The sequence below is a fragment of the Nelumbo lutea genome, chromosome 8 (genome assembly GCF_056320005.1).
Source record: "Nelumbo lutea isolate HS-2025 chromosome 8, American lotus-T2T, whole genome shotgun sequence".
Classification (NCBI taxonomy): domain Eukaryota; kingdom Viridiplantae; phylum Streptophyta; class Magnoliopsida; order Proteales; family Nelumbonaceae; genus Nelumbo; species Nelumbo lutea.
In genome coordinates, this window is record NC_142691.1 from 17448602 (window position 1) to 17473306 (window position 24705).

Here is a 24705-nt window from a genome sequence, read left to right on the forward strand (position 1 = left end):
CTTGTGCTTATTATATGGCCGAATAAAAGGATAGAAAATACAACCAAAACTTTGCAATATAGAATAATCAAGTTTTCGACCAAAAAACTTTTCATAAGGAGAAAGATTACCAAGTGTTGGAGTAGGCAACCGGTTAATGAGAAACACTATAGTTTCTGCTGCTTTGACCCAAAAAGATTTGGGGAGAGAGGAGGATGCCAGTAGAGAGAGAGTGGAATCTAATATGCCAGTGTTTCTGTTTAGCATTTTCATTCTGCTCATGAGTATGAGGACAACTCACCCTGTGTGAAATTCCTTCACTATACAAGAAGGGGGATCATTTTTGAAACTCTCCTCCCCATTCACTTTGAAACATCTTAATTTTAGTGGAGAATAGATTTTCAGCATGTCTCTTAAATTTAACAAAAGCATCAAAATCATATGATTTCCTTTCAAGAGGATAAATCCAAGAAAACTTTGAATATGCATTCATAAACAAAACATAATATTTATAGCCTTTTGTAGACAAAATTGGGCGGGTCCCCACACATCTGAATAAATTAACTCTAGAGGCTAAGAGACATTACTAGAAGAAATTGGAAAATTTAAACGATGTGCTTTTCCTAATTGGCAAGCCTCACAAACAAAATGATCATTCACATGTCCTGAATAAGGTAAACCAAATTTAGAAATTACTAATTTAACTATTTTCAACAATGCATGTCCTAAGCAATGATGCCAATCCTAGAAAGAGGCTCTTTCTCCAACAAGTGCTTCGGCTAATTTTTCTCTGTTGTCATTGGCTCCCGGGAACTAATAAAGTCCATCTCTACTAGGTCCTTTGAGTAAAATTCTCCCCATGCGATCCTTCAATAAAAAGAAATTCGGCTGAAATTCAAATATCAAATTATTATCTCTTGTAAATTTGCTAATAGAGATCAAATTCTTTGTCAAGCTAGGAACATGATAAATATTTTTCATATTAAAATGATAATGATCATAATTTAATGAATAAAAACCAATACTCTTAATTGTCAAACCTTCACAATTACCAACTTTAACTTGGTCTGTACCCAAAAATTCAGAATTGTTCTGTAAGTTATCAACGTATGGAGTCATGTGATGAGTTGCTCCACTATCAGGGTACCAAGGAGGGTCAAAATTATCTGTTGAGCCATTGTAGGAAGACATACCACTATGAAACACAGCCGTAGGATCTGAAAAAGTATTGTTATGTTCTCCTTGATATGAGAGGTCATACCGTTTATAGTACTTGAGTGCACCATGGCCAAGTTTGTTACATACTTGGCAGATAATTGTATTACCTCTACATCGACCTTGTCCTTGTCTAGACTGATTTCCACGCCCCTTACCTCTACCATAGTCATAGTTCCCTTTGTTATTTTGAAACTGAGAATTATTATTGCTATTCTTGCCATTATTATTGTTATTTGTGGCTATATTGGCATTAGGAGCTTCACTGGAAATATTATGTTGAACAAGCTAAGATTCATGACTAAGCAGTAGACCAAGAACATCATTGATGCCTAACTGATCAGCATTAGTTCTATTAGTAAATAGCAATGATAATAGATTCATATTCGCTTCCTAATTTAGATAAAACATAAAGAACAATGTCTTCCTTAGCTACTGGTTCAAAAACAACAGACAGATTGTGTGCAGTAGTTTTTGCTTTCTAAACATACTCACTTATGGACATATTGCCTTTCTTGAGATTCTGTACATGCCTCCTTAGTTGTAGCACCCTAGATCATGAGTGAAAAGAAAACGATCTCTCTAGGGAACTCCAAACTTCAGCTACAATAGACAGTCCAACAACTTGGGCTAATACGCCCTTTGTTAGAGATGCAACAAGCCAACTTAAAACGAGTTGGTCCAACTGTACCCATGAAGAATAATTTGGATTAAGAATCTGTAATTTTTTCTGGTGGTGCCTTGGTTGAACCATCAATCAAGCCTATCAGTTTGTAGGCTCTGAGAACTGGTAGAAGTTGAGCCTTCCATAGAATAAAATTTTCTCCATTCAGCTTGATGGGGAGGTATAGAGAAATGTTGGGAATAGAGTTCATAGCTATTGTAGTAGTCATGTTCTGAAGATCAGGGGAGTTGGAGCTCATAGCTTCAAACGAATCAGTACTTTGAGATGCCATAGGCTCTCGTACCAAGATAAAAATATAGAAGAGAGAAAATAAAAAAATAAATGAATTGTTGTATTGCTTGACCCATCGACCAGGCTGAGATGGGTACGGTATATATACACAAAGAGCAAAAATAATAAAAGAAACTAAGAATTGAATAGGCATTTGCCTATGTACAAAGATTGCTAATTAATTGTCTTTCTATTTTAGTGGTTGCCAAATCTTTCTGAGAGCCTTCATTAGTAACTGCTATTGTTGGAGAAGATCTTTCATTGGCAGCTGCTAAAGATCCGATGTTGCACTGGTCTAAGGTCGAAACCTTGCTTTCTGGGCATCCTCTCGTTATCACTTTAGTGAATGGACGAGCATCCATCAATGGCGTCAAAATCACACATTGGAATTTGTACAATGATGGGCATGTCATTGTTCATGGCGTGGAGGATTTATTTGATCCTGATTTTTCAGACTATTTGGTTTCTTCATTATGATGGTGGAGTTATGATCAACAATGACGAGTCGGTTAACAAGGGATCAACAAACGTGGTGGATTTTCTTCTTAATCTGATAGAGTGATGGGTTGTGCAGATTGCCGCCTTTGGGTTAATCTTTCCTGGTTTCCTTGTACCGTTTTGGTTTCTTTTCTGTTGTTGATGCAAAGAGTTCTTGACTGATACCTTCCCTGTAATCTGGGTTCTGTATTCTTGTTAGTTCTTCGTGGTTTTTATTTCATCATTGTCAGAATTGTTGTATTCTTCTGTAACATTTGTGAAAAAAAAAATAGTGACTTTCTTTAACTTCGATTTCCATCTGCTTATTGTATCATTGTTTGATTTATTGATTCCCAGGCTGCTAAGAGAGTCTTGTGGGGTTTCTTGATCAGTTCTTGTTTATATTGCAAAATCGATCCTAAACAATTAAGCCTCTCTTTATACAGTTTTTTTCCCCTCACAGTTCTAATTGGTATGCTATAGTAAGAAATAAATTGATTTAGATTTGAATGAACGGAACTGGAAACCATTAGCTACAACCCCACAATTAATCATGGACACGCCAGCCCCTTGTTAATGTTGGAAGCATCATATGAATAGAATCTGCCATTTTATTTCCACCACAGGCGTGTCTATATTTAAATGGGGTCTTCAAGGAAGTGAAATGAACAAGGTTGAAGCTAGCAGATGTTTATTGAGTTCTGTGGACTGCAACAATGGATGATGTATTTGCTAGGAACTCATCTCCTTGATTGCCATTTACGTACCTCAAAATTCCTTTCTGTTATGCAAAAATCAAGCTATGAAGACGGTAGACAAGTAAAAAGTTTGTCAATCTTATTATTAATTGGATCGGTGGATGGATTGCAATTATATATGCGTATAATTTCAGAAACCACAAGCTCTTATTGATGATGATCGCTAATATAAACTAGCTAGACGATAGTTCTTCTTAATCACAGCAAAAACAGTGTACAGGCTCCCCAAGCTTCGAAATGCAACATGTCTTGCAGCCGTCCAAAGCTGCATAAATCAATCCATAAACATTATATCCACTGTAGACGTAAATTTATAAGATAGAAAATGATAAAACTAGTGGAATTAAACATAAACTAAGTGATGTTTTTTTGTCTTACGGGTTCCAGAGTTTTGGTGTCCATTAGGATCCACAGCCAATGGAAGGCGAAGTGAGCCACAGTGAACAACTTCAGACGCTACAGCCAGTAGAAGCAGTACGAAGACTAGATTAACAGCAACCTTCATCTCTTCTGTGTATTAATTGAAACTGAAGGATGAGTCTGAGAGACGACAAGAGAAAAAGGAGACAAGATGAACAAGTTGTATGCTGCAATTCGCACTAGCTTTCACGGTATATATAGAATTTCAAGGGGATACTAATTGATGCTTTAGCCAAGATAGAATTCTTTTTCATTAAGATATTGGTTTTTTCTGGTGCATGTAGTTAAGTGGAAACTCACTTTTCTTTTAAATTATGGTAAATAATAGTGGCTGCCATTGCTTTAATAGGAAAATTCATTCAGAATTTCATCATTTTTAGCTTTTTTTTTTTCTTTGCATTAGCAAAAGAAAGTATTCTTAATTTCTTTTCTTGATAACCAAAATTTCTTATTAACTAATTAATTGGGGGATCCCAAATTGGAAATCAATGGTTTCCTTTTCAGAGTAGTTGCATATCTTTGTTATCATGGTGATTAATGCTACGTATTCATTATGCCTGGCACAAGGTATTAATGGTGGAAAGAAAGGATAAAGATATCCCTTTAAGTACATTTTCTATGTGCAATCTCTCCATTAATGGGTATATGCTTTATAGAGTACCTGATAAATAGGATAAAATTGGAACTTCATATGTCCTTGGTAATGGGCCCAAGCAAGCATCCTGGTTGGAGATGGGCGTATTCATGTAGCTTGGGCTTAATCTCCAGTAGTGGGTGCGACATCCACTGGGGAGGTGGTAAGGACATATGAAGTTGCAATTTTATCCTATTTATCAGGTACTGTATAAAGCATATACCCATTAATGGAGAGCTTGCACATAGAAAATGTACTTAAAGGGATATCATTATCCTTTCTTTCCACCATTAATACCTTGTGCCAGGCATAATGAATACGTAGCATTAATCACCATGATAACAAAGATATGCAACTACTCTGAAAGGAAACCATTGATTTCCAATTTGGGATCCCCCAATTAATTAGTTAATAAGAAATTTTGGTAATCAAGAAAAGAAATTAAGAATACTTTCTTTTGCTAATGCAAAGAAAAAAAAAACTAAAAATGATGAAATTCTGAATGAATTTTCCTATTAAAGCAATGGCAGCCACTATTATTTACCATAATTTAAAAGAAAAGTGAGTTTCCACTTAACTACATGCACCAGAAAAAACCAATATCTTAGTGAAAAAGAATTCTATCTTGGCTAAAACATCAATTAGTATCCCCTTGAAATTCTATATATACCGTGAAAGCTAGTGTGAATTGCAGCATACAACTTGTTCATCTTGTGTCCTTTTTCTCTTGTTGTCTCTCAAACTCATCCTTCAGTTTCAATTAATACACAGAAGAGATGAAGGTTGCTGTTAATCTAGTGTTCGTACTGCTTCTACTGGGTGTAGCGTCTGAAGTTGTTCACTGTGGCTCACTTCGCCTTCCATTGGCTGTGGATCCTAATGGACACCAAAACTCTGGAACCCGTAAGGCAACAAAACATCGCTTAGTTTATGTTTAATTCCACTAGTTTTATCATTTTCTATCTTATAAATTTACGTCTACAGTGGATATAATGTTTTGGATTGATTTATGCAGCTTTGGACGGCTGCAAGACATGTTGCATTTCGAAGCTTGGGGAGCCTGTACACTGTTTTTGCTGTGATTAAGAAGAACTATCGTCTAGCTAGTTTATATTAGCGATCATCATCAATAAGAGCTTGTGGTTTCTGAAATTATACGCATATATAATTGCAATCCATCCACCGATCCAATTAATAATAAGATTGACAAACTTTTTACTTGTCTACCGTCTTCATAGCTTGATTTTTGCATAACAGAAAGGAATTTTGAGGTACGTAAATAGCAATCAAGGAGATGAGTTCCTAGCAAATACATCATCCATTGTTGCAGTCCACAGAACTCAATAAACATCTGCTAGCTTCAACCTTGTTCATTTCACTTCCTTGAAGACCCCATTTAAATATAGACACGCCTGTGGTGGAAAGAAAATGGCAGATCCTATTCATATGATGCTTCCAACATTAACAAGGGGCTGGCGTGTCCATGATTAATTGTGGGGTTGTAGCTAATGGTTTCCAGTTCCGTTCATTCAAATCTAAATCAATTTATTTCTTACTATAGCATACCAATTAGAACTGTGAGGGGAAAAAAACTGTATAAAGAGAGGCTTAATTGTTTAGGATCGATTTTGCAATATAAACAAGAACTGATCAAGAAACCCCACAAGACTCTCTTAGCAGCCTGGGAATCAATAAATCAAACAATGATACAATAAGCAGATGGAAATCGAAGTTAAAGAAAGTCACTATTTTTTTTATCACAAACGTTACAGAAGAATACAACAATTCTGACAATGATGAAATAAAAACCACGAAGAACTATCAAGAATACAGAACCCAGATTACAGGGAAGGTATCAGTCAAGAACTCTTTGCATCAACAACAGAAAAGAAGCCAAAACGGTACAAGGAAACCAGGAAAGATTAACCCAAAGGCGGCAATCTGCACAACCCATCACTCTATCAGATTAAGAAGAAAATCCACCACGTTTGTTGATCCCTTGTTAACCGACTCGTCATTGTTGATCATAACTCCACCATCATAATGAAGAAACCAAATAGTCTGAAAAATCAGGATTAAATAAATCCTCCACGCCATGAACAATGACATGCCCATCATTGTACAAATTCCAATGTGTGATTTTGACGCCATTGATGGATGCTCGTCCATTCACTGAAGTGATAACGAGAAGATGCCCAGAAAGCAAGGTTTCGACCTTAGACCAGTGCAACATTGGATCTTTAGCAGCTGCCATTGAAAGATCTCCTCCAAGAATAGAGTTACTAATGAAGGCTCTCACAAAGATAAGAAACATAGGTAAGAGGGGCAAAATATATGTGCATTTTAAATAACTAGTATGAAGATTTTCATGGCATATGTGGGACTATGGCTCCCCTCTGCCACCCCTGGCTCCACCCCTGCTTCGACCCAATGAGCTGTATAGACTTAAGCATCTTATTTGGGGCAAATTAATATATGGTGATCACCTAATTTTATATATTGATTTAACAGGGTGTAACTCATTTTGGATCATTAGGGCAAATCTATGGCTTACCTCCCTCCATCAGAGCAAATCTTTGTCCCAGCTATCTAGAGTCTTGCGAGGTTTATATAGGCTGGCTAGTCCAGTTATTTAACTATCCACAGAAACTTAAGGAACCCAAAAGTGTCCCCACAGAAGCTTAAGTGACCCAAAAAGTGGCATGAGGTTTATATAGGCTAGCTAGTCCATTTCTCATTGTGTTATATTATTAATTTGGCTATTTGATAATTCTTATATATTGAAAGGCAATCAAGTGGAAGCAAAGGGCATGCAAAATGATATTCTAGGTACTTGAAGATCCAATATTTTTTAGCAATTTAGTTTATACTTTGCTTCACTTTAATGATTTTTACTTGATATATATATGAAGTGCTATTGGTTGCATGTATTGCTATGTGGAGAGGGGTGTTTGGTTATACATTTTCTTCCATATAGTCAAGTTCATTGGAAGTGATAGTTGATGGCATTGAGGGCGGTTGGATGGATTTGAGCTGGAAACGATGGGTGGACTGCCTTGATCCTAGCTCCTTTTAGAAGTGCTTTTTCTTTGTAGGTACCTTACCTTCTTAAACCATTAAATCCACCATTTTTAGTCTAAAAAGCCAATTCTCAATTTAGTTTATAAAAAGTCTCAATGCACAATCTAACACCCAATTAAAGTCAACTCTATCTTATTCAAGTTTTTAGTACCAAGAAACCTACACAATCAACCTAGAAACTAGCCAAAAACCAAACTAATTATATCCCAAAAACTATCTTAATTCATATTTAGTGGCACCCCTAGTTCAGTCATACCAAAACCTAAATATACTCCTACTATCCCAATACCTAAACCAGAAACAATTCATTCTCACATAACCCTTACAATCTATGACCTAATTCAAACTACCCATACATCCTTGAGACCAAATCTAAAGCCAATTCAATTTCATCAAGTTTTTACACCTATGAAAGCCATGCAACTATCCTAGAAACTAAACCAAAACCATCCAAATTTCCTCTTCAAACCAGTCCCATGTTGGCCTAGTTCAGCCTACAGCCATGTCTCAATTGATTCTTAAAACCACTTCTATTTCAGCCTTAGAGTCACCCATAATAAACTCATTCTAGGCAACCAAATTAGCCCATTTTCACGTTGGCCTAGAAGCCCAAAACCTAAACCAAAATTTAGCCATTTTCACCCAACCCTTATAATCTAAGATCTAACTCAAAACATTATTACAACCTTTAACTTTTAGAATTAAAAACCTCACCCCCTTCTTCAAATGCTTTTCTTTTGTTATATTTTTTCCTTCTATTTTTTCAAAGTGTTCGATTGCTTTTCTTCACCACCGATTTTCCCAAAAAAGAGAAGGCTTAGAGAGTTCCCAATTGCTACCTATCTATCCATAGGCCAATCAATATCCACTTCCCATTTTCAGTGTTATCTTCACCAAAAATCTCTTTAACTCTACCTTCCACTAACTCTCCTCCCCCACCCTTTGTTCCTCTTTGTCCTTAACTTGGACTTTCACATCCATAAATTTTTTCAAGTCTTTCATTATTTTACCTTTCCCCATTCTATCAATAGCCACCTCTTTTTTATTCCACTTCATTTTAGTCTTGTGAATGTCATCCTTCTTAAAATGTCTTACCATGTAAAGAAATATCTAAATATTAAGTAAAACACAACTCTGAAATATAAGAAGCTTGAAATCAATATCATAACATGTTAGGCAGTGTTTGCCCTTAGCTCCAATCAGATTAATGTATAGATACATTTATTGTAAATGAATAAAAATACATAATTGTTTCATGTTATCATTGGTGTGTTTCTATGTAATTACCCCTTAAACTAGAAACTTATGAGACTCATGTTAGTTTAGAATGCTCTCAGCCATTGGATAGACCTAGGGAGTTTATTCTACCAAGATTGACACTAATGTGCTACCAAAGAAGTTGGGGTAGCTTGACTCAACTACTAGGGTTAAACCCAAAGCACATGTAGTGTGTGTTTGTTTGAAGCACTGAACCCAAACCATTTTCCAGTTATGCCCTTTAGCTTGGAGATTGATGGGCAAAACTAGAAAATTACACATAACCCCTAGATTTGATTATGGTATTGCAATGGTTGTTGGATCGGGTTGTCTTTGATATGCCAATCATTGAGATCCTTTTGGGGTCAAAACCTGTGTATGTTGGGGCAGTATGAAAATTCACTTAAGTGGTTGATCATAGAGATAGGATTAGCCCCTTTGTCGGGCAAAGTGAATGATCGAGACTGCACTCCCTCTGATGGAAACCAAAACTGTCAGTAGTTGATTTCAACTGTGTTTGAGATTCGTTTTACAATATATATTTACATCCAAACAGAGAGTGCAAAACTGCACCTTGTAGTCATAGGAGAGGTCCTTCTCTGTCGAGTAGTGTTTGATCATTGTGGGCTAAGATGTTAAGTGTAAGAGACCATTAAGGGTTATTTACCTGATGGGCTATATCTTACTTAATTCAATTATCCTTGTGCCTTCATAAGATGACTAGACTTAGGAATCATTTAACTGTAAATGTTGGGCCCATTTTGAGCCCATAGTGATGGGCTCAGGGGTTCATTGCACTTAACATTGAATTCAACTAGGCCTTTTCACAGAGGCTAGGTCAAACCCATATGGGCTTATGTGAGGTCATTGTTGGGGTCCCACACCATACAAATTGAACCTAAATGGGATAACAAATCTCTTGGGATGTGAGCCACTTAATTAATGGGCCTAAAGCCCATGATTAATATGATTAATCAAGTGGTCACATGACTACTTAAGCTGTCATGTGACTTGGGAAAATATGGGTTTGGAGCACCCATTCTCATAAGAGGATAAGACTTATCTACTGAAAGAGTCTAGATCCAAATAAAGATTTGGATTACAAACCTCCTAATTCGAATAGGAGTGGTGCTCCTAAAGGATTAGGAAAAGAAAGATTGAACTACTTTAGATGACTCTGCTTTCAGCTTTCTCTCTCTATTCTTTGCTGCCCATAAACCCTAGTTCGATCTCCAATTCTTGGAATTGATCTTGATCAGTTCTATCTTTGAATTTTGCAAGAAAATTGCAGAGAAAAAACATGCTCATCTCCCTTGTTTGATCCAAGCTGTTGGATTACAGTTTTGCTAAAAACTGTGTTGCTGAACCGACTTTACTCCATGCTACGCCACTTTCAGTGGAAGCTAGTTTTGGGATTCAATTTGGGTGTAAACTACCACTTTAGTAGCTACATTTGTGGAATCTGGATCAGGTATACAACCCTCTCCTTTTGATTTCAATTGAGACCCGTTTTTGGTGCAAGAATGGCCCTAGAAAAATGCAATTTTTTTGAAACTAGGGAATGCAATTCCCAAAATGCTGAAAGAAATTTTTGAAATTTCACCCAACCATCTATCATGGTTAGGCCATCCATTTGATGGATTTCACCTTCCTTCATAACCAATATATAACTTACTTTTTTCCCTTTCTCACAAGAAAATCGTCATACAAGTGCACCAAGCCCATTTAATTAAAATTTCAAAATTTATCTTGCATTAAGCAGAATACTAGTGGATCTTTTGTTACCTATCTTTCTTCACATTTTTTCATTGCATCTTGCATATTTAATTGGATCATCAAAGTAATCATTGTTCTAATACATTTTTTGTTTTTCTTTGTAGGTTAAAGATGCAATGAGTGACTCTTAAAGCATAGTTGAAGACAATGGATAATTCTTTGAAATTTAGAATTTCTCTATTTTTTTTTAAGTCATGTAGACTTTAATATGTATTAAGGGAAATTTGACATTCGTAATACATTCTAAACAATGGATGTACTTTTTTTTGTAGAACAATGAATGTATTCAAATTATATGTGTAATGATTTGAATTATTACAATGATATAAGTATTTGGTAGAAGTTATTATATAATTTTTATGTGATGTATGAAAAAAATAGGTGTTGATTTAAGGTGGTAGTCCTAATTGTCATTATTTTTCTATTTTATTTGGAATATAGCCACAATTTTTCTATAGATTGAAACAATTAGCTATGGTTTTCCAAAAAATTGTGGGCATATATTGCATTTTTTAGCCGCAGTTTGTCAAAAAACCATAGCTATAGGTTAGAGTATTTAACTTCGGTTTTAGCAAAATATCCGTGATTATAGGTTAGTACATTTAGCTATAGTTTTGTAACAAACCGTAGCTAAAAATAGAAGAATTATAGTTATGATTTTATAAAAATCTGTTGTTATAGATTTTGATATATAACTACGAACAATTTAAAAACCGTCGGTATATGCATCTTTTAGCTACGGTTCAGCCGTGGCTAAAGATTCATATGATTTGCATTTGTCCTTTAGCTACGGTTCAGCCATAGGCTATAGCCACGTGAACATAGGCTACTGTTTTCTGTCTGTAGCTAGACCGTAGCTATAGATCTATAGTTACGGCTTTTGACCTGTCATATTTCTTGGGTGGTGAATAGACAATCAAGATGATATCATTCTAAGCAGCCCATGTTTTAGGCTAATTTATGCTACTCAAGTCTAAATCCTTCCTTCATTGGGTCAAATGGTTCAACGTTTTGACTGGTTATGTCATCGGGTTGTTGATTCAATTCACAGTTTTTACCATGTATGGATTCAGATTCCCAGCAGATGAGTTTAACGGGTCTGACCCAGTCAACAATAGGTTCAACACCTTGGTTTTAGCAGAGAGATATTGTAGAATTATAGAGTCAGCATTTTTAATTATTTGAATTACAGGTATTTTTCAATTTTTTCAATGAACACACATTATTTTTCAATTAATAAGCAATTTTAGCTTATTTATTTTTTATGATAAATTAAACAAAAGGATAAGAGAATAAATACAAATGACCCGATACAAGAAAAGATCAGCTCTCACAAATAAAAAGCCCACTCAAACCGAACACAGGAACCACAAAAACAAAAACCAGACACGGCATAAACAACCTACAACAAGCATTGTGGAGGATATGAAGCAAAGGAAACCTTCAAACCGAAGAATCCGGCTTTCATCCTCATACCGTCTTCACATCTCTTTGCAGCTGTGCATTGTAAACATCTATCTATGAATACAAATAAACAAGTATGGAGGCATTTCCAATGCAATACTGCAAAAAGTTGTGAGGATGAAATCTGAATTACAAACTGAAACCACAAGGGCCAAACAGAAGTTATACCGCTTTCCACCCCTCCCCCCTCAACCTGATCTTCTCCTAACATTTTTTGCATCTCCGCCTCTTTCATTTAAATAGATATCCACATACACATCCATAAGATATTTCAACTTAATATACCATAAAATTTCTCAAGTTTGTAAACATTCACTTCTTCTGCCTCCACCTTGTCCATATCACTAACTCCCATTGGAAATCGGATTTGATACTTACAAGATTGTACTCGCACCCTTCTCATAGCCTTTTCAGCGTGTATTGGGAAGATTTTTCTATAAATAAAAAATACAAGTATGGAGATATTTCCAATGCAAGGCTGAAAAAGATTGCAAGAACGGTATGAACATAACTTTGTGAATACTGAATCCGCCCTCCCGTAAAATTCGGATCACCTGCCAACAAAACATGTTCCAACTTTAGACCCTCTACCAACATAATCTTACACCTGACATCTCATACATGACAGATCCCACTTTTATGACAGGACCCAGCCTGGTGGTGAGGTGTACAGATCAAGATGGTAGAGGGTAGACGTACAAAGGTGTTTCATTGGCAGAAGATCTCAACTCCCATCACCCTCTGACAACCCACTAACCATGCTTAGACGAGGTGGGATCTTCTCCTTACTCAAGGCGCCTCACAGGCACTTCCCACTGTGCATTGGGAACAACTCTCTTAAATAATAATACATAAGTACGGGAGATGTTTCCAATGCATGGTAGGATGTGCCTGTGAGGTCCGGATGAGGTGTTCTGTGTGAGGAGCAGATCCAGTCTCCACTTAGACACCTCTAGTCCCTTCTTAAAAACCAAACTGAGATCGGCAATGAACAAGCTTTCTAAATCTACCTTCTAGGCCAAAGAAGGGCCTGAGTATTTCGTTGCAACAAATTGGGCCCTGCAATAGCTAGGCCTTACCACACCTCCTCAGTGGATGTCGCACCCACTACTGGAGATTAAGCCCAAGCCACATGAATACGCCCATCTCCTATCAGGATGCTTGCTTGGGCTCATTACCAAGGACATATCAAGTTCCAACTTTATCCTATTTATCAGGTACTATATATACTATAAAGCATATACCCATTAATGGAGGGCTTGCACATAGAAAATGTACTTAGGGGGGGTTCTTTTTTAGATTTTGAGAGGGAAAAGTTGATCAATGGGATTTTGATTTTCATTGATCAAGAATCCCATGTTCTTTTTTCAGAATTATGTGGGGATCAGGGAAAACTTGACACATTACTAAGTGGGTAAATAACTTTTCCACCTTGGGGTTAAGTATTTCCTGCTAAATAACTTACCGAAAAACGAACAAGGCATATTTATTCTATCTTTCCACCATAAATACCTTTGTGCGAGGCAAAATGAATACGTATTATTAATCACCATGATCACAAAGTTATGCAACTACTCTGAAAAGGAAACCATTGATTCTAATTTGGGGTCGTCCAATTAATGAGTTAATAAGAAATTTTGGTTATCAAGAAAAGAATATTTTCTTTTGCTGGTAAACATTAGTTTTTCAAGCATCAATGGAGCTGTGCACCCACAATTATTTACCTTTATTATTTAAAGGAAAAGTGAGTTTCCACTCAACTATACATGCACCAGAAAAACCAATATCTTAATGAAAAAGAATCCTATCTTGGCTAAAACATTAATTAGTATCCCCATGAAATTCTATACATACCGTGAAAGTGTGAATTGCAGAAAACAACCTGTTCATCTTGTGTCCTTTTTCTCTTGTTTTCTCTCACATTCATCTTTCAGTTTCAATACACAGAAGAGATGAAGGTTGCTGTTAACCTAGTGTTCGTACTGCTTCTACTGGAAGTATCGTCTGAAGTTGTTCACTGTGGCTCACTTCGCATTCCATTGGCTGTGGATCCTAATGGACACCAAAACTCTGGAACCCGTAAGGCAACAAACATCACTTATTTTATGATTAATTCCACTAGTTTTATCATTTTCTTTCTTATAAATTTACGTCCACAGCGGATATAATGTTTATGCATTGATCTATGCAGCTTTGGACGGGTGCTATAACACATGTTGCATTTCGAGGCCTCGGCAGCCAGTACAGTACTGTTTTTGCTGTGATTAAGAAGAACTATCGTCTAGCTAGCTAGTTTATATGGCAAACATCATCAATAAGAGCTTGTTGTTTCTGAAATTACCTGTATGTAATTGCAATTCATCGATCCAATTATAATAAGAATGGCAAACTTTTTACTTGTCTACCGTCTTCATAACTTGATTTTTGCATAACAGAAAGGAATTTTGAGGAACGTAAATGGCAATCAAGGAGAGCAGCTCCTAGCTAACACATAATCTATTGTTGCAGTATTTCTGAATCCACAGAACTCAATAAAATGGCAGATCATATTCATATGATGCTGCCGACATTAGCAAGGGGCTGGCGTGTCCATGATTAATTGTGGGGTTATAGCTAATGGTTTCCAGTTCCGTTCATTCAAATTTAAATCAATTTATTTTTTACTGTAGCATAGCTGATGAAGGAAGATTTGGCCCGACCTCTCTATTATGTGATACGTGGCAGAAACAACAGCTCGGCAAAAGGGGCCAAGCCTAGGCGGGAATAAGGGGACACACTTCGCCGAATTGACCCTTGTAACAGCTCGGGATACACTTCGTCGAACTGACCCATTGTAACAGCTTGGGATACACTTCGCCGAACTGACCCACTTTGTAACAGCTCGGGATACACTTCGCCGAACTGACCCACCTTGTAACAGTTCGGGATACACCTCGCCGAACTGACCCACCTTGTAATAGTTCGGGATACACCTCGCCGAACTGACCTGCCCTATAGATACCTCCGAGCTCAAGATCGCCTCGCTTAGCACTTCGCATCACCTTCTGAGCACCAAAACCAAAAAAGTCGTACCATGCCTGACACTAGGGAAGTCCGTGCCTGTGGGCGCCACGCCTGACTGACTTGGGATTTGACGTTTGGCGGCAACACTCTAAACGGCCACCTGCCAACGCCACTGACACCGCCATCTCCAGTTATACGGTTAGGCAGTGACGGTTCTGTCTCAGCAGAAAGGACGACGGCCGAATTGACAAGCACAAGGGTAATCATACCCGATCTGACAAGGGCCTCGGGACGAGTACACGAAGTGACTATAAGAGCCCCCTGCCCCCCGACAACGGAGGTATGCAAACTTTGCGCTATCTGGTATTACCTTGCTTTTGAAGGATTCTAACTTGAGCTTCGGAGACTCTACACCGGGTTCCCCCCGGAGCTTTCCCATCTCCTCCGTTTCAGGTTCCCTGCTACCCCGTTCGGAAGCAAGGCAGCAGACAGCTAAGACCAGCCGGATCGCGCTCCATCAATTGGCGTCGTCTGTGGGAATACGCTTCAAAAAGCCACCCTCCAAACTTCGATAACCTCTTTTTCTTCAAAAAACCCAACACTCATGGCCTCCTCCAGCAACACCGGACGTGGCACAGAGACAAACGCCACCGGGGAGCAACTTCAGGTCCCCGTAGTGTGCGTTGGACAGTTCACCATCCCCCTTTCGGTGGATGGGATCCCCATCTTGAACGCGCCACAAGCAGTGGCACCCGTAAACCCTCCTACCACGAGCGTCCCCTTTCCTCTCCCCATTGAGACAACCTTCATTGAACCAACTGCCGTCCCCCTGGCAGCTAGCCAAAACCGATTGGAGGACCTGATGCAGTGCATGCGGGCAATGCAAGCCCAAATGCAACAGTTCCAGCAACACCAGCTTCACCAGCACCAAGTGTTGCACAACATCTCCCAGTATCACTATCAACAGTAGTTCCCCCAACTGCCACTGGACCAACCACTACTTCCACCTCGCCACCCCGCTCTGAGGCCGGTCAAGGCCTCCCCGCAGGATGGGCGCCCCCGCCAGGTGAAGGCCTCCTGGCCCCAGAACCACCCCAACAGCCAGGCCTCGTCCCCAGGCCGAAGAGAGAAGAATGTCATCCCCGCCTTGCAACCCGCAGGCGGGTCGGGAACCTCACCCGTGAGGTCGGCACCCCGGCGCTCCAAGCCCGAGCTCCCGCTCACTGAAAACCGATTCAGCGCCCTGGCGGCAGACTACCAGCATTCCGAGCACATCGAGCTCGGTAACACGGAGGCCAGCAGCGCCAGCACAAGGCCCGCTCAACGGCGAAGGCGCCGGCGAAGTCGCCAAACCGCCAACCGCGCCTTGTCGGAATTCAGAGGCAAAGACACGAGCTCGGACGAGGTAGGGGCTGCCGCGGCTCTCTTCGTTCCTTCCCCCCTCGCATCGGAACTCCTGGCGGTCCCCTTACCCAGAGACTTCAAGCTCCCACCTCTAGACAAGTACGACGGGTCCTTCGACCCCAACGACCACGTTGACGCCTTTCAGTCGCAAATGCACCTCGCCAGGGCCAGCGAATCGTGCATGTGCGTGGCCTTTACCACCACCCTCAGGGGGGTAGCCCGCACTTGGTACAGGAACCTGGCCCCCGGGTCGATAAAATGCTGGGCCCAGTTCGTGCAAGTCTTCACCACACACTTCGTCACCAGCCGGCGGTGCCCCAGAACAGAGGAAAGCATCTTCGGAGTGGTCCAAAGAGAAGGAGAATCTATTCGGGGCTACATCAAGCGGTTCAACGAAGCATGCTTGCAGATACCGCGGTTGGACCCCGCAGTGCAGCTCGCGGCGACCAAAAGAGGGGTGACGCACAAAGAATTCAAATGGCACATGGTGGCCAACCAGCCCGCGACCGTGGCCGAATTCCTCAAACTCACGGATAAGTTCAAGAGGACAGAGGAAGAAATCAACCAACGAACCGAAGGCAGGAACGAGAAAAGAAAGAGAGAAGGCGAGCTCTCCAACCCGATGAATAGAAAAAACCCGAGCCGGGAGCCGAAGCCGAATCAGTCCTTCCGTGCCCCCCCAGCAGTTCAGACAGACTAAACGTTGTTAAACACGAGGCGGACAGAGATCTTAATGACGATCAAAGACGCTCCGTACGTTAAGTGGTCACCTCGCCTAAAGGGAAATCCGAACGAGAGAAACAAGAATTTGTATTGTAGTTTCCATCGAGACCATGGTCATAGCACCGAACAGTGTAATAACCTCTAAGAGGAGATAGAGGGACTCATCCGTCGCGGATACTTGAGAAACTTTGTACAGCACAACAATAACAATAAAGCAGGTCGGCAAGGGGAGCACGAAAAGGATGCCCCCGAGTCTAGCAACAGACCTGTCGAACCATTGCAGAAGCAGCCTCTGGAAGAAAGGCCAGTTCGGGGAACCATCCATGTAATAGTGGGAGGTTCGGTGGTAGCCGGGTGTACCTCGGCAGCAGCCCGGACTTCAGTTCGCGAAGCGGCCCTCGAAGAACGGAACCCCCCGAAGAGACCAAAGACCGAAGAACCAATCTTTTTCACGGAGGACGACGCGCAAGGAGTCCACTACCCACATGATGACGCGCTTGTCATTAAGCTAATGATCAACGACTTCGAGGTCAGGCGCGTACTTGTAGATTCGGGCAGCTCAGCTGACATCCTCTTCAAATCAGCATTTGACCAGCTGCAGTTATAGAGGAGCGAGCTGAAGCCCGCCCGCAAACACTCCCCTGGTAGGTTTCAGCGGAGAGGAAGTCAGGCCCCTTGGAAAAGTAACTGTCCCTGTGGAAGTCGACACATGGCCTTGTGCGGTCAGACTCAACCATGATTTCCTGGTAGTCGCGACCCCCTCCCCATACAATGCCATAATAGGGCGGCCGATCACGCATATCCTGCGGGCGGCGGTCTCCACCTACTATTTGGCCATGAAGTTCCCTACGAACTTCGGTATAGGGGTAGTGCGGGGCGACCAGCTCGAGTCCCGCAAGTGCTACGTTGCCGCCCTGAAAGGAAAAACCAAGGTGGCCGACGACCTCGAACTGGAGAGGCCTGCGGAGCAAGGTGTGGAGCGAGCTTCACCCACGGAGGAAACAGTCGCAATCCCGACTTCAGCTATGGACCCAGCTCGCACACTAAGCATCAGAGCTTCCATCGAAGACCCCCTACGAGCCGAACTGGTGAGTTTTTTACTTCAAAATTTAGATATTTTTGCCTGGTCCGCGGCCGACATGCCCGGCATTAGCCCCGAACTGATAACTCACAAACTTAATACTGACCCTGTAGTCAGACTCGTTAGACAGAAGAAACGCAACTTAGCCCCAGAACGCTGGAGAGCGGTCGACGAGGAGGTCGAGAAGCTCCTCGCAGCAAACTTCATAAGGGAAGTCCATTACCCGAGCTGGGTAGCCAACCCGGTGTTGGTAAAAAAGGCAAGCGGCAAGTGGCGCATGTGCGTCGACTATACCGACCTGAACCGAGCTTGCCCGAAAGATTGCTTCCCCCTCCCTAGAATTGACCGCCTAGTGGACGCAACCTCGGGAAACGAGTTGCTAAGCTTCCTGGACGCCTACTCGGGCTACAACCAAGTTAGGATGGACCCATCCGATGAGGAAAAAACCAGCTTCATAACCGAGTTCGGCCTGTATTGCTACAAAGTCATGCCCTTCGGACTAAAAAATGCCGGGGCGACTTTCCAAAGACTTGTAAATAAGCTATTTCGGCCCCTGATTGGTACGAAGATAGAGTGCTATGTAGACGACATGGTCGTCAAGACTCAGTTTTCACAAGAGTTAATACAAGACTTAGATTCTGTTTTCCAAATTATGCGTCAGTTTAGCATGAAGTTGAACCCCAACAAGTGTGTCTTCGGCGTCACCTCGGGCAAGTTCCTAGGATACATTGTCAATCGGCGCGGTATTGAGGCCAACCTAAACAAAATAAAAGCCATTCTAGATATGAAACCACCTCGGAAAGTAAAAGAGGTTCAGAGGCTAAACGGCCGCATAGCCGCTCTAAGCCGCTTCTTGTCTAAGTCAGCAGACCGCTGCCTACCCTTCTTCAAGGTAGTCAAAGGCAAAGGGTTCGAGTGGACCCAGGACTGCCAGTTCGCGTTCGATGAACTAAAAGGTTACCTCGCTAGTGTGTCAACCTAAGCCCGGCCCGAGGTGGGCGAGGTTTTAGAACTGTACCTCTCGGCGAGTGACGAGGCGGTCAGTTCGGTACTGATAAAGGAAACAGACCGGGTCCAACGACCCATATATTATGTTAGTAAAATTTTGCAGGGAGCAGAGGCAAGGTACCCGGAGATAGAAAAACTGGCATACGCCCTAGTAATAGCAGCTCGGAAACTCTGCCCGTACTTCCAGGCTCACACCGTCATCGTCCTAACTGACAAACCTCTTAGACAAGTTTTACTCAAACCCGAAGTCTCCCATCGACTGACGAAATGGGCCATCAAACTCAACGAGTACGACCTCCAGTACAAACCGAGAACCGCTATCAGGGACCAAGCTTTGGCAGATTTTATTGCCGAGTGCACTTTCAGCCACGAAGCCCCACAGGTCGAGCACGAGGTCCCCAGTTGCGGCGAACCCAGAGCTCCTGAGCCCATAGAGTCTGAACCCCGTGAAGTAGCAGCCAGTGTGGCATCTCCCCTGGTCAGGAAAAGCGCGAACTGGGATGAGGAGCCCTGGATCCTTCACGTGGATGGTTCCTCGAACCGGCAAGGCAGCGGAGCTGGAATAGTCTTGTGCGGCCCGAGCGGCACAAAAGTAGAATACGCACTACGCTTTGAGTTCGCGGCATCCAACAATGAGGCAGAGTACGAAGCACTGATCGTCGGGCTGGACCTAGCGCGAAAGGTTAAGGCAAAACACTTGGTCATCTGCAGCGATTCTCAGCTCGTGGTAAACCAAGTTACCGGCAAATACGAAGCACGCGATCTCTCCATGATCGCATATTTGGCCAAAGTAAAAGAATCCCTGCTCAACTTTCGGTCACACATCATCAGGCAAATCCCGAGGTCAGAAAACACTGAGGCCGATGCCCTGTCCCGGTTAGCCAGCACGAGTCACAACAATATGAGAACTGTGTACATAGAGGACTTACCTCGGCCTAGTATTCTCGGGGGGACAGAGGAGGCCGCTCCCGTCTTAGAAGCAGAGCCGAGCTAGATCGATCCACTCGCGAGCTTCCTGATAGACGGAACCCTCCCTGCAGAATGCAATGCGGCCAAGAAGGTGCAGTGCCAGGCGGCCAAATACGTCATCATAGACGAACGGTTATACCGACGGTCGTACACGCTACCCTATTTGTGTTGCCTGCGACTTACCGAAGCCGAGTTCGTACTCCGCGACACTCATGAAGGCCTGTGTGGCGGACACTTAGGGGGAAGAGCACTCTTCCAAAAGGCACTTCGACAAGGATACTACTGGCCAACGATGAAGGCAGAAGCTGTCGAGCTCGTCAGAAAATGCGACAAGTGTCAGAAGCATGCTAACATCCACCATCAACCCGCCTCCGACCTCAAATACCTCGCCAGCCCGTGGCCCTTCGCACAATGGGGCATCGACCTCCTAGGGCCATTCCCACCAGCCACTGGCGGAAGAAAATTCTTGGTTGTGGCGGTAGATTACTTTACGAAGTGGATAGAAGCCGAACCTCTGGCAACTGTTACGGCTCGAAACATACAGAACTTCTTTTGGAAGAACATAGTATGTCGGTTCGAGTTACCTCGGGTTCTAATCTCCGACAACGGCAAACAGTTCGAGGATATCAAGTTCCAAGAGTGGTGCTAGAACATGGGGATTCGGCAAAACTTCACGTCAGTCGCACACCCGCAGGCAAACGGTCAGACGGAAGTAATGAACAGAGCCATCCTGCGCGGACTGAAAGCATGTCTGGATCGAGCTAAGGGATTGTGGGCCGAAGAGCTACCAAGTGTCTTATGGGCTCACCGAACGACCGAAAAAGCAGCCATGGGAGAAACCCCCTTCAACCTCACCTACGGCACTGAAGCATTGATCCCGACGGAAATCGAAATACCAACGTTGCGATTAGAAACATACGACGATCGGACGAACGGAGACGAGTTACGCACCAACCTCGACCTACTGGACGAGGTAAGGGACCTTGCGCACATTCAAACGGCGGCATACCAGCAGCAGGTAGCTCGCTACTACAATAGCAGAGTAAAGCAACAAAGCTTCCGAGTCGGCGACCTGGTCCTCGCTCAGCACTTCGCATCACCTTCTGAGCACCAAAACCAAACAAGTCATACCATGCCTGACACTAGGGAAGTCCGTGCCCGAGGGCGCCACGCCTGACTGACTTGGGATCTGACGTTTGGCAGCAGCACTTTAAACGGCCACCTGCCACTGCCACTGACACCGCCATCTCCAGTTAGACGATTAGGCAGTAACGGTTCTGTCTCAGCAGAAAGGACGACGGCCGAATTGACAAGCACAAGGGTAATCATACCCGATCTGACAAGGGCCTCGGGACGAGTACACGAAGTGACTATAAGAGCCCCCTGCCCCCCGACAACGGAGGTATGCAAACTTTGCGCTATCTGGTATTACCTTGCTTTTGAAGGATTCTAACTTGAGCTTCGGAGCCTCTACACCGGGTTCCCCCCGGAGCTTTCCCATCTCATCCGTTTCAGGTTCCCTGCTACCCCGTTCGAAAACAAGGCAGCGGACAGCTAAGACCAGCCGGATCGTGCTCCATCAATACCAATTAGAACTGTGAGGGGAAAAAAACTATAGAAAGAGAAAGGCTTAATTGTTAATAATCGATTTTGCAATATAAACAAGAACTGATCAAGAAACCCCACAAGACCCTCTTAGCAGCCTGGGAACCAATAAATCAAACAATGATACAATAGGCAGATAGAAATCGAAGTTAAAGAAAGTCACTATTTTTTTTTTCACAAATATTACGAAGAATACAGGGGAACGTATCACTCAAGAACTCTTTACATCAAGGACAGAAAAGAAACAGAAACAGTACAAGGAAACCAGGAGGGATTACCCATTTAACCCAGAGACGGCAATCCGTAGATTCTGTACATCCCATCACTCTATCAGCTTAAGAAGAAAATCCACCACGTTTCTAGAACCCTCGGTAACGGACCCGTCATTAATGTTGATCGGAACTCCACCATCATACTGACGAAACCAAATAGTCTGAAAAGCAGGACCAAAGAATTCCTCCACGCCATGAACAATGACGTGCCCATCATTGTATAGATTCCAATGTGTGATGCTGATGCCATTGATGGATGCCCGTCCATTCACTGAAGTGACAAAGAGAGCATGCCCAGTAAGCAAGGTTTCGACCTTAGACCAGTGCAGCTTCGATGAATCCAAAGCCTCCCTGTCGAACTTCCCCAGTGCAACGTGGTATCTCAGCAAGGTCAAGGGAGGGCCTGCGTACTTGAAGCCTGGAGACATGAACGCTCTGTCCAAGGGGCAGAATATGGTGATGGTTTTATCGTTGCTGTTGAAGAACTCAGATGGGATCATGGTGTTGAGAGCCATGTCCAGAGTCAAGGACATGGTAAAGAAATTGGCATTCGAGAGAGCATTCTTGATCTTTTCGATTGGTATTATTCCTCCTCCGGCACGATGAGCAGCGGCAGTAACAGAAGTACCCAAGATAGGTGAGACACAGAACGATGAGAGGAAGAGAAGAAACAAAATGGAGAGAAGATGGGGACTGGAAGCCATTGGCGAGCGAGAGAAGTTGAAGGTGAGGAGATGGAAGAAGGATTAAGAGAGTACTGCACAAGTTAAAGACCCTAAAGTCACCACATCTATTTATAGACCTTGGTCTACTTGTCCTTGGCCAATTAGGAATCAGATAATTCCGAGATAAGTTTGGAGTCCGAGTTATGAAGACAACAGGGACTCGGCAAGATTGTTTAAACAGACATCTAATCATACACTAATTCCATGTATAGCAACTCTTGTTAGTTAGTGTGGAGTCTACACGGTAGGACCCTGAACCATGGAGAGACCCATCATCATTTACAACTTAATTCAGATATTAAAACAATATTAGCACCTTGTATTTACTTGGAAAATAATCTTGATGGGGTATATATCCCAGACTTTGGCATTAATTAGCTCAGAAGCTGGAATTGTTTTTTGTCCTTGTCATCCCATAAGATATATTATCCATGTAGGTGAAGGATCCCTATTAATCCCCATCCTGCCCCACCAAAGCAATAGCAATCTCCATTCCCAACCAGATGGGTCGATAAGGAGGACGAATGCCGTTTGTGTGAGATTCTATTCCATCATTAGATGGTACAATCTTCTTGATTAGTCGATGGAACCGCCGGAGCCCATTCCGTTGCAACAAAGACTGAGATAGCTCTAGTAGAAAGTCTGGAATATCTGATTGCTCCACAAAGTGATCGGGAAATAAAAGCAAAGAAGGATCATGTGTCCAGCTCTCCAGATTGGAATAGATCCTTGGTGATCCAAGTCCTGTCAGATAAAGAAATCGACCTAATGGGTTTGAGAAAGGGTTTACAAGCGGCTTGGAACATCAAAGATGCAAATGGTATTACTGAGTTCGATTTAGACACCTTCCTGGTCCATTTCCCCTCTAGAAGATCTAGGGATGCAATATGACAACGGGCCTTGGACCTTCAATAATGATCTCATTATAATGGAAAAGTTCTTGCCAAACAGAGTTCCCTCATCTTACTTGCTTAATAGAATTGATCTTTGGATTCACATAGGAGGTCTACCGGTGGAATACCTCACACCACTGGTAGGGATGGAACTAGCGGAGATGATTGGAAAACCTTATGAGCCAAGAATCGGTGCAGAGAAAAGTTGGAGTAAGTTCATTCAAATCAAAGTTTCCATGATCATCTATAATCCCTTAGTTAAATCTACCAGCTATACTCTTCTGAGTAACAAAAAGATACCTATTTCCTTTCATTACGAAAGACTACCATTTTCTGTTATTTCTGTGGTAGATTAGGACACATCATTGACAGGTGTGAATTTAAAGCAAAGGTGCATGATGCTCTGGACACCTGTAAGACTGAAGAAGCCAAGAGAAGATTACATGCTCTGCTTCAGCCTCACTACACTAATGATCTTTGGGTAAAAACACGAAGAAACCAGAAGGAGAAGCCATGGTTGAATCGTCAAGGGGAACCCAACAATAGAATGCTTCAAAGAAAGCAACTGAACTCCGACGACAGAACTTTAGATGATGATGATGTGGCAGAGAAGGAGACCAATCTAGATAACTCATCCTTCAAAATTCAGGGAAAAAATCTTGCCTTGGATAGGAGAGCTCTTAATTAGGAAGTTGTAGACTGTTTTTTTAATTCAAATGGCAAGGGGGTGATCCTCTTAGAATTCAAAGATGCCAACTTCGATGGAGGCCCAGAAGGGACAAATATAGACATACTAATTGATAGTGAAGGAGGAGAATTTGCCCTAAATATTCCCATGCCCCCAATGGACCCCACAAGTTCAAATCATAAATTACAAGATTCTGTAGTGGGCCGAAAGAGGAAGCATGAATCACATTTGGAGCCCAATGTGGAAATAACAGAATCCTTGATCACAAGAACCACAATTGCCGATTTATGTTTGAAGAAGAAGGTGCGATTCAAAACT

At 42.1% G+C, this 24705-nt stretch overlaps 1 protein-coding gene and 3 long non-coding RNA genes across 4 annotated transcripts; 2 read left to right on the forward strand and 2 right to left on the reverse strand.

The window, feature by feature from the left end:
- Positions 1-3429: 3429 nt before the first annotated feature.
- Positions 3430-3975, reverse strand: LOC148843070 (uncharacterized). Its single transcript, XR_016102866.1, has 2 exons — positions 3763-3975; positions 3430-3649 (listed from the first exon to the last, which is right to left on the reverse strand). It is a non-coding gene; the product is annotated as an uncharacterized LOC148843070 (long non-coding RNA).
- Positions 3976-5117: 1142 nt separating this feature from the next.
- LOC148843071 (uncharacterized) lies at positions 5118-5664 on the forward strand. Its single transcript, XR_016103621.1, has 2 exons — positions 5118-5341; positions 5454-5664. It is a non-coding gene; the product is annotated as an uncharacterized LOC148843071 (long non-coding RNA).
- Positions 5665-13786: 8122 nt separating this feature from the next.
- Positions 13787-14440, forward strand: LOC148843072 (uncharacterized). The gene is made up of 2 exons (XR_016102992.1): positions 13787-14095; positions 14208-14440. It is a non-coding gene; the product is annotated as an uncharacterized LOC148843072 (long non-coding RNA).
- A 7691-nt stretch (positions 14441-22131) lies between these two features.
- On the reverse strand, positions 22132-22785 carry LOC148843073 (putative fasciclin-like arabinogalactan protein 20). The gene has a single exon (XM_088959362.1). It carries the CDS (start codon positions 22783-22785, stop codon positions 22132-22134), a length of 654 nt encoding a protein of 217 aa, XP_088815488.1.
- Between the last annotated feature and the right edge of the window lie 1920 nt (positions 22786-24705).

Bases quoted from the DNA above. Each gene is read 5' to 3' on its own strand.
- LOC148843073 (XM_088959362.1), bottom strand. From the start codon at position 22,785: ATGGCTTCCAGTCCCCATCTTCTCTCCATTTTGTTTCTTCTCTTCCTC.